The following is a 16,104-nucleotide window of genomic DNA, read 5'->3' on the forward strand; positions in this document are numbered from 1 at the left end:
AAGCCCAGCAGGTCAGAACCAGAGATCTCACCGGTTGGACATCGCCCACCAGACAGTCTACGGCGGCGATTTTGCAAAGCATGAATGCTCTGAAACACAAACAGTACACAGCACACATGTTGGTGTGTAATCGTGGTTGCTAAAGTTCATGGACTTTATATAACGCTAACGTATAGTAAATACTGACCGGGCCCCCTAACACATGCAAATGTTCGCTAACGTTACCAGGAAACTTAACTTACCCTTTTGTGTCGGCGAACAACCGTCATGTCGACGTCTGAACTCCGTCGGAATTCCCAAACTCCCGTTTTTTTCGGCGGTGATTTTTGTTGCTTCATTCAGCTTCTTTTGAAACAAAACATTTCTTCTGGCTGTGGCGAGTAGCCGACGTGCTGTTGTGAGTCGCGTTGAAAATTACATCATCACGCGTAGCTATGGTGACCAGCCACGCTGAGGCGTTACTCATTTGGCAATGGAAAACGGACGCAGAATGCGTTGAGGCGAGTCAAGGCGAGTCGAGCTGCTACCAGCAGTGGAAAAACGCCAAAAGTCTCTTCTTCTTTGGGCTGTTATTTTCGGTCATCTCTCTGGATTTTATGTCTCTGCCTTGCACAGAACAGAAGAGTCGCTTTAAAAGAGAAGAGCCTCTTGGGGTAGTTTATAGCATCCCCAAGAGAGCCTGACAGAAGAGCTAAAGAGGCAGGCCCAGTTAAATGAATGCCATATTCATGGAGATTTCCCATGGTTTAGCTGCGAGGTTGCTCCCCAATCCCACAATCACCCTGTGCAAAGAGGATTGAGGGGGGGGGGAGAGGTCGTTTTTTTTGTGGAACTTTACACATCAACAGTGCAATCTAACAGCATGTACTAAAGCAAGATTGCTGTAGTTTCCTTTTGATGTATAATCTGCTCAATCTTAATCTCCTATTTTTCTATAATTGAGAAGGGAACAGGTTAAGTTATGTCTGAATAAAGCAGGGTGAGAGTTTAAATGATACGTCACTTCTTCTACTACACGCAACGCAATACGACTGCAACAACTACCAACCCTGTATCATTATAACAAATATACTACAACACAGGTTGTTATTCATCTCTGTAACTCGCGGTTTGAGTTTCCACTGAGGTTCAGTCATTCATGTGAACCACTCGTCCGTGGTTAGGATTAACCTGAAGGTGGAAGGATTTAAAACTAGCTTAATGACACAATGGCCGGTGCTGATCTATGGATAGGAGTTTTGGATGGATTTCTTGTGAGATTAGTGTTGAGAAAACTGCCTGTTTGGATCCAGTTAAATGTTTTATTTTAAAGGGGCCCCGCTGACTTGTCTTGTAAACAAACACAAGTTATGTATACATTCAGTGTCACCAAAACGCATCGTGTGTATCCTTGAGGTCTAACAAACATGTGGACTGCATTTCCTTCCCCATAAAACATTTACCAAAGCTGATTTTTATTTATTTTAAATCCAGCATTGTTTACTGGCTTGCAGTCTTCTCCCTCCCTGCCTTTGTTGACCCATAGCAGCACGTTACCGCCACCTGTGGATTAGTGGAGAAAAAAAATTGGTAGGACTGTGTGTAGTGTCCCTTTTAACTCGGCATTGGAAAAAAAGGGTTATTCCATATCAAGAGCTATGTCGACTTGTTTGTAACTTTGGTTCATTTGTCATCCAAATGGATTGCTGGTGTATGTGCAGTCGACATGCTGTTGCTACAAAATGATAAATGCAGCAAATACGTCATAATGTTGCTGTTTTAAGATGGAGCGTCTTTGGTAAAATATTGTTGCTTCCCGCTGCTCTTATGGATTAGATTGATGGAGAATATCCGTTTTAAATGTTGTCTATCATTTCAGTTCTAATGTGATATTTCTTTTATGGTTATTTTTTTTAAAGAAACATACCCACATTCTCAAAGTCAGATTTCTACCAAAGTACTTCCAAAACATTCCCATGTGACTTAGCATCAGTGACTACGTTTACATGCAAATCATTTTCCATTTTTTTGTCCTCATTTCAAAACGGACAATTTTCCGACTAAGCTGTTCACATGGGTAATGACAGTGAATATTCCACTGATATTACCGTTTACATGTAGCCATGCAAAATAAAACATTTTTAAAGTTTACCAGTGGTGGCGGACACGGCGTCCCTCTTTCATTCCTTCAACCAGCTTCTTGAAAATGTCAGCGTAGCGGTGGTTGCCCATATCCAAAAACCTGTTGATATCCAAGCATATGATAATGTTTAAATGTAGCTTTGTTTCTCCTTCTTATCGGTTCTGCAGCCCTGCAAACTGATGGCTGGTTGGTTTGTGTACAGAAACCATAGCCACGCACAGAGCTGACCATAAGTCGTAAACCGGCACAAGGCCGTAAACTGGGCTTAAACTGCGGTTAAAAACCCTGATTGAGACGCATATTCCGTAGGTGCTGTATAAATGTCCAAAAAATGCTTCTTAAAGACGAATAACATTGGAACATCTCACGTCTTAATCAGCAAATGCTATATTTGGAATAAGGCCTTATTCCAAATAGTCAACCAGAATATGCTGTTTACATGACCTGGATCAAATTCGGAATATTGTTATATTCAGAATAATAGCTGAATATTGGTGTGCATGTAAACATACTCGGTGTTGGACATTCAGTGGGTAATTCAAGTGTTGATTTTGCTCATCTTCTTGTATCAAACATATGTATTTTTTCTATACTACCCACACCTGGGGACAGTAAGGTGTATAGGGAAGTCTGAGTACACCACTGACACTGCACAGTTGTGTGTGTGTGCCTCTATACTGGTGTGAATGTTACTGTGTACATTTCAGTGTTTGATTATGGCTCAGGGGAGGCCACAGGCTCACGGTGGCCCAGGCAGCCTCAGGCCTCTCAGGTTTCAGAGCTGAGCATTCCTCCCTGGCTGCTCCATAGCTGTGAAAACCGCAAAGCAGCTCCAACAACAAACACTCGAGGCACTGGGGGAAAGACAGCTAACCTGTGGCTAATCAACAACAGGAGTTTTCTCTCTCTTCAAGATTGGTTCCCAATTTTTCAGAATTGCTGGCTTAATGGAAACTAAGTGTTTCTCCATTCCAGTGGCTCACTCTCCTTCTCTTTTGTTAGTGTAGTGTTTTTTGAGAGCACATGACTCCTGCTTGGAAGTGGCAACTCTGTTTGTGTGTCCTTGTTTGTGTTTATTTGGTAGTTCTATATCTTTGGACTTTCTCTTTTTTTCCACAAAGATTGGTGTGGAACATTACACTGTCTGGGCTTGGTTTTGCACTTTGTAAATAACTTGGTAGTGAAATGTGCAGTTGTGTGTGTAGTGATAACATAATGGAATGGTTTGTATAGCACTTCTCTGTTAGTCTCATGCCTTTGTTGAATAAAAAGAATATGCTCAAAAACAGTCATGACTGCTGACTCCATTTAGAGAAGCGGAATTAAAACTGAGCACTATTAACCCTTTTCATTCCATCGACCACAAACTTGTTGTCCTTTTTGGGTCAAAATTTTTCCAACATTTTTTGAGGCTTTTTCCGTGCTTTTAAAACTTTTATTCATAGTCAATAAACCTAATCTATGTGACATTAAACCTAATTTTGGAGTAAAAAAAGCAGACATTATGAATTATTTTGACTAATAGTTGAGATCAGAAACACCTTTTTTTAATGCTATAAAATTGAACAACACACGCAAAATTCAATGAAAGTAATCATTCATTTTACCTGCAAAGAATATTTGATGGGTTCCATACGACGTATATCCCTGCATCCATGTTATTTCTGGGCAATTTGTTATAAAGAAACTCATTTTTCTGATATTAAAAAAACTTTTGAAAGTGGAATAGAATAGAATTTTTCCAGGAATGTCATTAAGAGGCATTGTAAGGAGATTTTGCAGCATAGCTGCATCTGTTTATTTGCATCTCTGTTTTTGTTTGATTGTCAACTTTTATTTTTTTTAAATCAATTAATTAATTACGTTTTATTTTTAAGCCAAGAATGTAAGCATCTCTTTTTTTTTTACATTATTTTATAATAATGCAACTTCAACATCTCTGGGGTTTTCTAGTATCAGTGAGACTAAAGAGTATACAATTGTGAGTTCTGATGTTTTATAGACCAAAGGATTGATTTATTAATAGAGAAAATTATCATCATATTAAGGGATTAATGGCCCCACTTTCATGATGGTGCCATTTAAGTTACATTTCTTTGCAAGAGTCGGTGGAAGAAACCTTTTTCAAAGGCATCCCAGTATAAATCAGGTTTTTCTGATATTTTGATGGCTATATTCTCCTGAAGGAACTTCTCCCTTTTTCCTTTAACTGTGAAAACCAATAAAACTTTGTTTTGTTATGCTTTGCAGAGATCCGTGTAAAGGTGGAGCTACAGCTATGCAATAACAGTCTGTAGTGAGTCAGCTCCAGTTTAGTTGGATGTGGTCCATTCTGGTAATTGGTGTCCTCTGGAATGTATCTAACAAAAAGTGTGGACAGGCAGCAGGAAATGGTTGCAGTGTGGAACCAGGTAGTTTAAGGCTTTGCTTGCAGTGGGGGGGCTTACAGTGGATCACCTGCCTACCCGCTGCCTCAACACAAACATTAGTTTTACTCATTAGTCATTACTCATTACCAATTAGTTTTAGCTGCCACAGCGTGCGTGCGTGCGTGCGTGCGTGCGTGCATGCGTGTGTGAGACAAAGAGAGAAACCGTTTAGCTGATAGAGACCGGAGACATCTAAAAAAAAAAAAAAAATGTGTGTGTTATTCAGACAGCTCTCTCTCTCTGAAGGTCTCTTAGTGTGTTAAGGCTGAACTCACACCAGGACTCATTTTCTCCATGCCTAATGTAGTGCTCTGCTTCCTATACACTTAACAATATAAACCAGGGACTAATAAAATGTTTTAGTCTGGATGGCGAATGGGGAAATTCAACATCACGTTGTGATTCGGCACTCATAAAAACCTTCATTTTGTGTTTTGGCTGACCTCCAGATTCAGACAGATGACTCATTTTGCTAGCAGACCTAGAAACAGATGTAAATGACAGAACGTTACTGTCTGGGTCTATGGGCTGGTTGTTTTGGCAGTTTATCATTCTCTCTGGACCAGTAATAAAAAGGGTCCAGATGCACCTGTCTGAGCAGAGAAAAGCATCAGTACTGATGTCTGCCTCACTCTGGAGCTACAATCAAGACTATGGAACTACCTGGGTCAGTTTGGTAGTTGAGCATTAATTACCCGTAGTCCCTCCATATTTTGTTAGGCACTATCATAATACTACACAGCCCACAACACTGGGGACCTGTAAATACATCATCTATCAATCATTTAGATGTCTTGTGTGTCATTACTTGCCTGGCTCTCCCCTCCTACGTACTACTGGACTTTCGGCAGATTTTAGCCTCTTTGGCTAAAAACATCTTCACGTTGCAGTAGCCTATAGTCTCCTCCAAAGCGCTCTAGAGGAGGGTCTGGCTACTCCACATAGTGGAAAACACACAAACGTGCTCTGGTGTATTGGCGTTTCTTTAAACCGATAACAATTGTTTTGGGCGGGGCTAAGCACCAGAGAAAAGCTGCTGTGCTTCTGCAAAATAGTCTTGGGAAAGTGCTTGTTTTGGTGGAACATGTGTTCGTTTTTAAAAGTTGTTTTAGTCGTGCAACAGAAAACTCAGATTGGACAGATCGTCTAGCTAGCTGTCTGGATTTACCCTGCAGAGATTTGAGAAAATGTTAACCATAGTCCTCATGAATCCACTGGAGTTTAAAATGCCAACAGAAAGGAAGCCCAAGGCAACGGATATCTGTCCTATGTGTCAAATCCCGCAAATTTTCTGGCGGCAACGGAGTAATCCCGAGAGTAAAACGTCAAGGATATACTTTAGACTTTGTTGCATATGTCTTAATGGTGCACTTCTACAGCCACTGTGACCTGGATGACTGAGGATGATCTCACAGATTTATCTAAATCAAAACAATACTGCTGAAATTGAGGCCATTCAGGTACTGAGCACTGAATATAGAATCCCCTGTATAGTTTTACTTTAGCTTGTTAAGGAGTTATTTGTAAGCCAACAAAATCACTGACAAAATGCCACCAGTGCCATGTGAGTTTTGTTGTTGTTGTTGTTGTTGTTGTTATTTCTTCAACACTTAAGGGAATCCTGTCTCAGGTTTAAACCTGAAAAAGTCCTTTATTTGTTTATAAAGGTAGTACAATTAAGGTTTTGTGGTTGCAGTGGCATCGCTGGAAAAAAAACTTTTACTTGATAATTTATTCAATGAATGAATGAAATTAGATAACTCTTTATTCATCACACAATGGTGAAAGTCCCTTGTTACAGCAGCAATTTTACACAGTAAAAGTGATAGAGAAATCATCTTTATAAAGTCTTTTATTGCTTATTTCTTTGTAGCTGTTTCTTAATTAGTATAACTTTCCTAATTAGTATAACTTTCATGCTTATTATTATTATATGCACATTTAACAATACTATGTTTCTTTCAAGCCGTGTCTGTGTTTCTTCAGTCGCTGCTGCCTAAACAAAAGGCAATAAATGTCCCACTGTTGCATATCACAGAAGATAACAAGAGCCTTAGATCCGAGGTCAGTTAGAGTACATGCCAGCCCAGGGTCTCTGGCGTAGGCATTAGACCCCTCCTTACATCAACACCTGTGAATCTTCTGTGTGTGTGTGTTTGAATAAAGGGACAGAGCTGCAGAGAAATTGTTGAAGTTCCCACTAGAGCTGCGCTGCGGAAAGGCTGCTCTGGTGGTGGCTTCCCTTTTGCAACTGTCAATTAACTGCTCATTTGCCGCCTGAGTCTCGTTTTCTTGCTTGACCGTCATTATTTAGTAAGGTAAAGTGTTATGAACCTGACAAAAAGACAAACCAACAAAAAGAGCAAACAACAGGTAAACCACAGATGATGTGCAAAAAGTACTGAATGAATGTAAAGTGGCATTATATAAAAAGTATTGTAAAGTGAGGTGGCCTGAATGCATGAGTGAATGAATTTTCTAAAAAGGTCTACAACTTTTTTAACCCAAACATCAGATACGTCAGTGTATGGAATGTTGTTGCAGCACAAAGGATTTTAAACAAAAGCTTCAAGACAATACAAGATAAGATCAAATTATGTAGAAAGAATTGTGCAAAAAATAAGTAAACAAGATTGAGTATCTGACACATTCAATTACAGTTTCTTTGAACTTTGTGAAACCAATGAATATTGAAACATTTTGGTCTGCACTCAGCTTCATTATAGCTGGTATGCTTAATTAGCATGAATGGCACGCAGCTCAAAAGGCTCCTGGTTTTACTGGATACTTTGTAAAGGTGAGGAAGTGCAGGCATGGCACCAAACTAAGAGGTGTGAATGCTTAAACTCTTTGTTAACCTTGTGATAATAATGCAATAGTTTGTAGATTCCCACAGGGGAAAGTACATTTGCATTCAGCCTCGTTTTTGTAGATGTAATCCCAGAGTGTTGATGACAAAAGGAATCTGCTCAGCAACACCTGGAACCAAAATCTATCTCTATAAAGGAAGTCTGCCAATACTCTTCCTCAGGAGATGGTTTTCTGTTATTGGATCCAAATCTTCTGCATTCCTCCTGATCTAACCTCACCTCCTCTGCTTCTTTCTCCCCTACAGAGGATTTTCAACTCGTTTGTGTATGCTGAGAAGACATCAAACGGAGAGACAGAAGTGCAGCAGGTGAGTTAAAAGGTTTTTCCTTTTGTGTGTGTGCGTGTGCGTGCGTGTGCGCGTACCTGCATGCTTGGATGGCACCATGGATTGTGTGGACACTGTTTGGGTGTCTTGTGTATGAACACTCGCACATACACTCGCCATCAGAGGAATAAGGGGGTTTATTAAAATTCTGCGGCTGCTGTCTCATTGTCTTTGAAGTTCTCTCTCTGTTTTTCCACTTGGCTGTGAGCTGTCTGTCTCCCTCCCTCTGCTCACAATATGAGGGCAGAGCAGCAGTAAGACCGAATAAGAAGGCTTGAGGGAGAGAAGGGCGTCTTTTTGATGAACTTAAAAGTCAAAATGTACGTGAGCCATTTTAGTCCCACATTGGGAAAAAAAATTATATATCTAAAGTCTTTAGAATATGTGGCGTCCAGCATCTAGTCAAACGTGTGTGTGTGTGTGTGTGTGTGTGTGTGTGTGTGTGTGTGTGTGTGTGTGTGTGTGTGTGTGTGTGTGTGTGTGTGTGTGTGTGTGTGTGTGTGTGTGTGTGTGTGTGTGTGTGTGTGTGTGTGTGTGTGTGTGTGTGTGTGTGTGCACTCGTGCGTCAAAGAGTGGCGGTAAACACCAGACTGGTAAACAGCCACCAGCAAGAACAGACAGGTGGATGTTTGTTTGCATTTCTCCTGTAACTATGTTTCTGTGTGTTTATCAGAGTATCTTTCTGTGTGAACTATATAATACCTCTCCCCTTGCAGCTATTTACTATTCCAGAGGCAGCTCCAGATTGGCCTTGAAGCAATGCTGTTTCTATTCAAAAGTGGCGTAGCCTTTTCTTTCGTAACTTGCACAGAAATAGTATTTATATACAGCCCCTAGTATTTTCCACGCTATAGAGTTCATTATGGTAATCATAACTTGTTTTGCAAGTCTCTTTTAGGTCTAAATGCATTTCCATTTACAGAACCCTCAGCTACAAGACTTCTTAGGTTTTGAATTGATATCACATGGATTAAGTGTAGAGCAGCACTGACTTCACGTCCTTGTTGGAATAGTTTAACAGCTCATAGAGTGGCCATACATTCGAGCTGCAACCCCCCTGAGGCAGATGCCAACTAATTCAGATGACAGCTCTGGCATAGCTGGCTTGCGTGTTCTCTCTGGGCAAAGGGGCTGTGTCCATGAGCCAAAATGAGACTCAATTAGGAGTGGGTCTGCAGAGGAAGTGAGAGCAGGGAGCGACAGCAAGGAGACGAGTTTCTCCTCTGAAAATGTATTATTTAGAGCGAAACGCAGACATCTGTCCCTTTCTAATGACACAAGCTCTCCCTCACACTCTCTGTCACTGATTCTGTTCCTGTCTATTCTATCGTTTTACTTTTTGATGTGCTGTCCGTGAATATCATGAATTGAAACTGCTTGCTGCTGTTGTATGTTATAATGCTGGTCCCACATTCACATACATGCAATGGTGTGGCTTATCAATAAGTTTTAACAAAGTAATATCCATGAGGTCTATGAGTTAAAATAAAGATTTTAATAAATCATTTTAATCTCATTGAGGCCTTTTCCTTTTTATATAAATTAATAAGTTTAAAAAAACAACACTGTTTTACATAGATTCTAAAAGTTAACAGGAAGTTCTCAAACCACGGCTTGTACACCAATACCTTGGAAAAAGTCGATACAAATGTTAAACAATTTTTAATTTTCTTTTTTAGAAGTACTAGACTTAGTCGTATTTACATCCTAATAGTACTGGATGTACCTACATTAGGAATGCTATATCTGTTCGGTATACGACTCTATGTTTATGTGTGTGGGAGTGTTACGGCTATCCGTCAAAGCCCAGGCAGATGAAATCTTCACAAGGTGACCTTTAAGAAATAGAAGGAAAAGGACAACCAAAAATGGTTCCATTGGAGTGACAAATGACATTTTGATTATTTCACCATTTCTTTGACAGGTCTACACTGCTGACATGTTCACTATGTTATCTGTTTACTGCATTTACCCCTTTCTTTGAGGATATCAGTTATGGGCATAATAAACTATTATCTTACTTTTTCTTTGTACATAAAAGTAAATTTAAACAAACAATCCACAGCATCAGCCTGATATCTAATTAACAGTTAATTCATCATGTTGTAAGACATGTTTTGTGAGTTAATTCCAGAAAATAGCAGTGTCTGGGTCTCATACTGGTATCAATAAGATCATTTTTAAAATGCTCTTATGGGGCTCATCTTGCACCCGGCGCAGAGCAGGGTAAAGCCAGACTCAAAACCAGACGCAAGTGTCTTTGCTATTTAAAGACCGTCCAACGCCCACGTTGTTTAGCAAATGCACCTGCGCCCATCTTTGCACCCATGGGCGTGTTGATCTTACAGGGAGGTGTGTTCAGGTGATTTCTTGGCGTAATGCTATATTGAGGCAGCGGGAGATGATTGCGCCATTGACAAACAAAACCCTGGTCTAAAGTTAATAGCGCTGCATTTTGTTATTTCTTACAGCAAATCTGATTTGTGAGCAAATCTGCCATCATAATAGCAATGCGCCAAGGTACAAACGCACCTGGCATTTAAAGGGAATGGGAGATGATACTTTGGTTTATGGCATGTTATGCCCACAACACACCTATGAATTAATTAATCCACAAAGTACAACCCTTTAGAACCATGAGCCCAAGAACCAAGGACCCTTTATTCCACCGTCAAACTAGCAAAAGTGGATTTGGACACGCAGTGTGCTTTGATTGTTAAAATAGGGCCCATGGTGTTATTTCCCCTATTGTAAACTGACAACTTTTTATGAAAGACTTGTGAGCAGGTGTTTTTTTTCCCCCCATTTTAGCATTAAGAGACATTTCCTTTATCAAATCATGCTAAAAAATTCACATCACTTTCGGTAGGGCGAACAAAGTAAGCAGTGTGCAAGTTTAACAAAGCTTTCAATGGAAACGTGTGTCCCCTTCTCACCAGTGAAAATACACTCATTCAATAACAAAATGAGTTAATCCAAGGAGAAGTGGGACGTTTCTTAGAGGGTTTCTTAGTTCTGCAGAACTCGACTAGCATCCCTGGTATACTCCCTAGTATCCTCGTCCCACAGTGAGTCCTGGTTTTGCCATAAACACCAGTAACTGTGGTCGAAGGTTGCTTGGCTAACCTTAAAACTTCCAGGACAAGACGTCGGGGTGAGCCGCTCCATTCAGTCCAGTTCTGCGGCTGAACCAGCACCACAGGGTGCTATAAACTCTGAAAGCCGGTTGGATGGGTTGGAGAGAGGAGCCTTGTGTTTGTGAGTGTGTGGTTAATCTGCAGAGCACAGGTTGTGCTTCGGTTGCACTGTGGCAGTCTGTAACATAAGCTTTAACTTGCACAGCCCTCAAGTGTCTGCTTTCTCTTAAGTCGCTCTGTTAAAAGTCCAGTCTTACTTTCTTTCTCTGTCCCCCCCAGCTATGGAAACACTCCTCAGCTGAACACTGGCCCTTTTTCCCCCTTTTTAATACAAAGTCCACTGCAGCTAATTGCCATGCTGCTATGCATGGATAGTACTGTGTGTGGGGGAGTACCACGTTTGTGTGTTTAACTTTATGCCTGTGTGTGAGAGCGCACATGTTGGTGTATGTGTGTGTGTGGGTGTGTTCCTTGTGGTTGAGCAGGAGTAATTGTGGGCTGCGCCTCAGGCCCCTGTTAAACCACTAATAGGAATAGCGGCCTGATTAGGTGTACAAGCGGTCAGTGGGTCGCGGTACGTTTCCCTGTTCCTGGCTTGAATCGCAGCCCTTTTGCAAGCACTGGTAATTATGGGATGTGAACAAAGGGGCTCCAGTTACTGTGGAAATAAGCCTTTCTCTGTATTCAAAAAGGCTGAGAAGGTAACTTACAATTGCTTTGGAAAGTATTTAGACCACAGCCCATTTTTTGGCGTTAATGTTGCCATCAATGTGCACATACCCCTTGATGAGACATTTTTGCAATTGATCTGAAATCTAAATAAAAAAAAAAACGCAGGTATTCTGACACTTTGTACAACTCTCTGAATTGAGCTCAGGTGCATCCCTTATCCTTCAACAAACCGTGAGGTCTTGGAGTTGATGAGACCCCGCTGGTCAAAATCCGCTGGTCATGATTCTGCCAACTCAGATTATTATTATAGGAGTATTTTGGCCCTTTTGATTTATTAGCAAATGCTTGGTGTGTTTTTGTTCAAAGTTCAAACAAAATAATTTGGTCTATATCCCAAAAAAACATTGAAACAAGCCAATTTTCTTTAACTTAACAAATGGCCTCTGGACCAACTGGATGGCCGTCCTTCCCATTCAGAGAGCTGGCTTAAAAAGACAGCTTAAGAGAGAAGTTCAAAATGCCAACTTTCTCACCTGCACACTTGTTGGACTTGCACACTTGTCAGACACCAGCCCCCATTTCCAGTTGAAGCACTGGAAACTTTTAGGTTACATTGAGATGAAAAAGATTATATATTATAGACAGGTGTTTTTAACCAAAGGTAGTGTGAAAAAGATACAGTAAGAAAGAAGCTGGATTCCCAGAAGTGTACTTTCCTTAGTGCCAGGAAGAAACAAAGCAACCCCAACAGAGGTCAACATAAAGTACCGTTAGGAAGGAGCCTAAACTCAGTTAATCTAGTAAACATACACATGAAGACAGGAGTAAAAATAAAAACTATAATACATAACAGTAAGAACAGCAAATGAACAGTTTCTATTTTGATATGTTGTTTTAGCAACCCATTAGCCTCAGAAAGCTGGTATAATGGCTAATCTTGGTTAGCCGTAAACTGGTCTCAGATAAACTAAATGAGCAAATCAACAATCACAAAACAGTTGTTATGAAATTAGTATCTACAGAGAATGTCACCACCACAGACATTTGGGGAGTAGGTAAAGGATGATTGGTAATATTTGCTTAGTCACAATTAACAAAACGGTGGACGTAACAATGTCAGTTAAGATGCAGAAGTCAAATTTTTGTGGTTATCAAGTATTGTACTAAAGCGTAATCAAAGCATTACATCCCAACAACCCCATGCTCACCACATCATTCAAAGCTCTTACATTTTTCACAGATTTTAGATGGGATACATCTAAAAGTAACTGGCTCTGTCTAGTAATTAGTTTTTTAGCAGATTGTCAGTAAACTCAGTGGACTAAGCTTTCAAATGCAGTGTATAATCTGTAACAGGTTACATGCATGTGATGTTTCAGATTAAGTGAATGGGAGTTCCTCCTAGTTCCCCATAACATCCTTTCAAGGCAAAAGAAAGCAAGAACAGGAATCTGTTGTAAAGAGGTGGTGTTGGTGGTGCGCTTGTTATTAATATCCCCCAGGAGGCGGCTGCAGAGCTGGTTCTTAGTTTTCCCAAAGGAGCTGGAACTCCGTTTTTAAAAGCGCACTGTGAGACGTGTGCTCAACCGGAACCCATTCCTCCAGAAGAACAAAAACAAAGTATAATGTATGCATGTCCAGGGGCCTTCATTAAGGGCCCCAGTAACCACTGGCTGTTTTGCCTTTGTTTAAAACACCATTTTCTCCTTCCTTCTTGCTGGATTCCAGTATAATTTTTTAGTGTATTTAAAGTGTGGATTCTACATGGCTCTGACAAAAAGAAATGTACATAAATGCACTGCATAAGATAGCATTTACCTTCAAATAAGAGCTGGAACTTTATAACCCAAAACCTCTTTTATGCTCTTGTTTTATGCACGTTCTTTTCCACAAATATTTACAATGCCTCTGCTTTGTAAACTTTCACTTTGTATTGTCCCAACGTGGTTTTATAGGGTGGATTTTTTTTATTAAATGATGAAGGGTGTGCTGTGTGTGAATTGTTTTTCATTCTCCAGCCTCAGACATCCATCATTAGGCTCTGCTTTCAACAGTGATGGATTTCACACTTAGTTCAGCCTTATGGGCATCTTTGATATTGCTTAGCTTGATTTGAGATAATTTGAACTGTGTTTGTGTATGCATGGATGTTCAAAAGTGTGTGTGTGTGTGTGTGTGTGTGTGTAGGTGTTGTTGGTTGACGTTTGCAGAGTTAAAATTCTGGCTGTCAGAGGACAGAGACAGCACTGTGTGCTTTGAATCAATATACAATACTAGTATTACTTTTTTAAAGATCCCTCACATCATTGTTGCAGAAAAAGGGCTACATTTATAGGTTAGTTAGTTATATTTAAAAGTAAGAGGAAGCTTGTTTAAGGACAAAGCAGCAAAAAGACAGAGATAAGCAGATGTACCGCAAGCAGCCAGCAAAGAAAGTACATTGAGATGAATTAAAAAAGGGAGAAAAGTAGTGGGAGAGAAAAATAGAAACTTAGTAAGTAAGCAGCAAATACGTTTAGGTGAAGGCAAAAGAGAAAAGGCTGCTCTACGTCAGTTTCTTTATTCAGCTGTATTTAAAGGGAAACTATGCCGTTTTTGTAGCTTAATTTACCTTAACTAAGCAGCTTCGGAGTCAATGGAATGGTTATATGACTTTTTTCCGAGTTGAATGGTCGTCTCACTCCCCCCCAGCGCCTGTGAGCTGAAAAACCAGCCTTACAACATTGGGCCGGCGATCAGCGGCAGGAAGTATCGCGTGATACCAAGTCTCGCAATGTAACAAATTGCTTCATGGCACTGCTAACATACGACCATTCAGGAACCGGCTAACAAGGTAGCGATGTCGTTTTTAACACTATCGTCATGGCTGAGCTGGCAAAAAAGAAACGGAAAGCTAGGAAAGCATTGTCGGAGGAACAGAGAAAGAGGAAACGGCTGAGTATCGAGGAGTCAGACAAGTAAACATAGGAGCTGCCATACATCTATTCCGAAGCTGTAGGGGGAGCTCTATAGAGAAACCTGCAAGCAAAAAGCCAGAAAAGAGCGAAAAAAATGGCCTATAACGGCATAGCGCCCCTTTAAATGCATATAGCCCACTATAAAGAGTTAACTGGGGAGGAGAGAGGGGAAGTAATGTGATGAATAGAAATGCTTGAGAGTCAAATGTTCTGACCTGCAGTTAAATACACAGTTCAAATATTGTAACAGAGATGTGTGTGTGTGCATGCATGCGTTATCTTTTTGCTACTTTAGGCTTTAGTTTGGCAGGTTTAAGGCAGGCTAAGGACTAATATCCCATCTGGTCTTTCAGGTAAAAATGCATTTAAGGAAATAAGCGATTAGCTGTCTCCACTAATCACTGTCTTGTTGATGTGTCTGTGTTTCCCTTGTGCAGTTGGCCAAAAAGATCAGAGAAAAGTTTAACCGCTACCTGGATGTGGTGAACCGGAACAAACAGGTGGTGGAGGCCTCGTACACCGCTCACCTCACCTCTCCGCTTACTGCGATACAGGACTGCTGCTCCATACCTGCATCTATGATGGAGTGAGTAACACACACACACACACACACACACACACACACACACACACACACACACACACACACACACACACACACACACACACACACACACACACACACACACACACACACATACACACATACATACATACATACATACATGCACATTCTTTCCTCTTTCCTTTTTGTCTCTGTCTCTCTCATAACACTCACACACAGATCTTAGCATGAGGTTCCTTCACTGTGTAAACTTTCCTCCTTCTGTTAGCACCTGCACTCAGCTTTCTATACATTGCTTTATGCTTCACCTACACACACACAAATCCTCATTTAACATCATATGATCATCTTTGGATGACATCACATCATTTGCAGCCTTGAGCCGTACTGGTGAACTCTGAAACTTAGCATTTTTAAACTAGCCTTATTTCACAACCTATTCAGGCAGTTAGTAGTTGTGCCTGTTGTTGCTTTCACTGCAGTGTACCTTGACATTAAAATGTGTTATGGTACTTGGAGCTAGGGAAGGCAGGCAGATACTGGGTATACTGGGTTTTTAAACAGGTAATGGATGTTTTTGGAAAACCTGGAGGTTTAACGGCTGTGTTTACATCAACTAGTATTCCGTGCATTTTTGATTTTTTTCTTGATATTTCACAAATTCTAAACCCGTCCACACAAATGGCAATGTTATTGAAGCCAAAGTGACACAGAATTGGATTTTTGCATATTATCTTCATTGTGTTTCCTAATATGGTCATGGGGCTTTGTGGAAAGGCTTCCCACCTGACAAAAGTGTATTTTGTAACTGGGTGTGGGACCAAATGTGTCATATTTAAGTCCGCTACTGAGAGAATTAAAAACTGCCCCAGCCCACAGTGTAGACCCAGCTTTTCAGCCAATCACCGGCTCCAGCAGGCGAAAACACAGTTCAAAGCAGAGAGCTGCTTTCAATTCTAATCTACAGAGCAGCAGCTGTCTCTACCCATCATCCCCTCTCTCTCTCTCTCTCTCTCTCTCTCTCTC

At 40.6% G+C, this 16,104-nt stretch overlaps 1 protein-coding gene and 1 long non-coding RNA gene across 2 annotated transcripts in view; one reads left to right on the forward strand and one right to left on the reverse strand.

Annotated features, from left to right (window-relative positions):
- Positions 1 to 16,104, forward strand: part of cachd1 (cache domain containing 1) — a 93,441-nt gene that overhangs the window by 27,403 nt on the left and 49,934 nt on the right. Inside the window, exons 2-3 of the mRNA XM_032526179.1 lie at positions 7,667 to 7,729; positions 14,951 to 15,099. Of these exons, the coding sequence (XP_032382070.1) occupies positions 7,667 to 7,729; positions 14,951 to 15,099 (212 nt within the window). The remainder of the gene's footprint in view (positions 1 to 7,666; positions 7,730 to 14,950; positions 15,100 to 16,104) is intronic.
- The window catches only part of LOC116695739 (uncharacterized), a 21,391-nt gene continuing 18,933 nt past the window's right edge, over positions 13,647 to 16,104 (reverse strand). The window contains exon 3 of the long non-coding RNA XR_004333544.1: positions 13,647 to 13,657. This is a non-coding gene — a long non-coding RNA (uncharacterized LOC116695739). The remainder of the gene's footprint in view (positions 13,658 to 16,104) is intronic.

This window comes from Etheostoma spectabile, chromosome 9, assembly GCF_008692095.1.
Source record: "Etheostoma spectabile isolate EspeVRDwgs_2016 chromosome 9, UIUC_Espe_1.0, whole genome shotgun sequence".
NCBI lineage: Eukaryota > Metazoa > Chordata > Actinopteri > Perciformes > Percidae > Etheostoma > Etheostoma spectabile.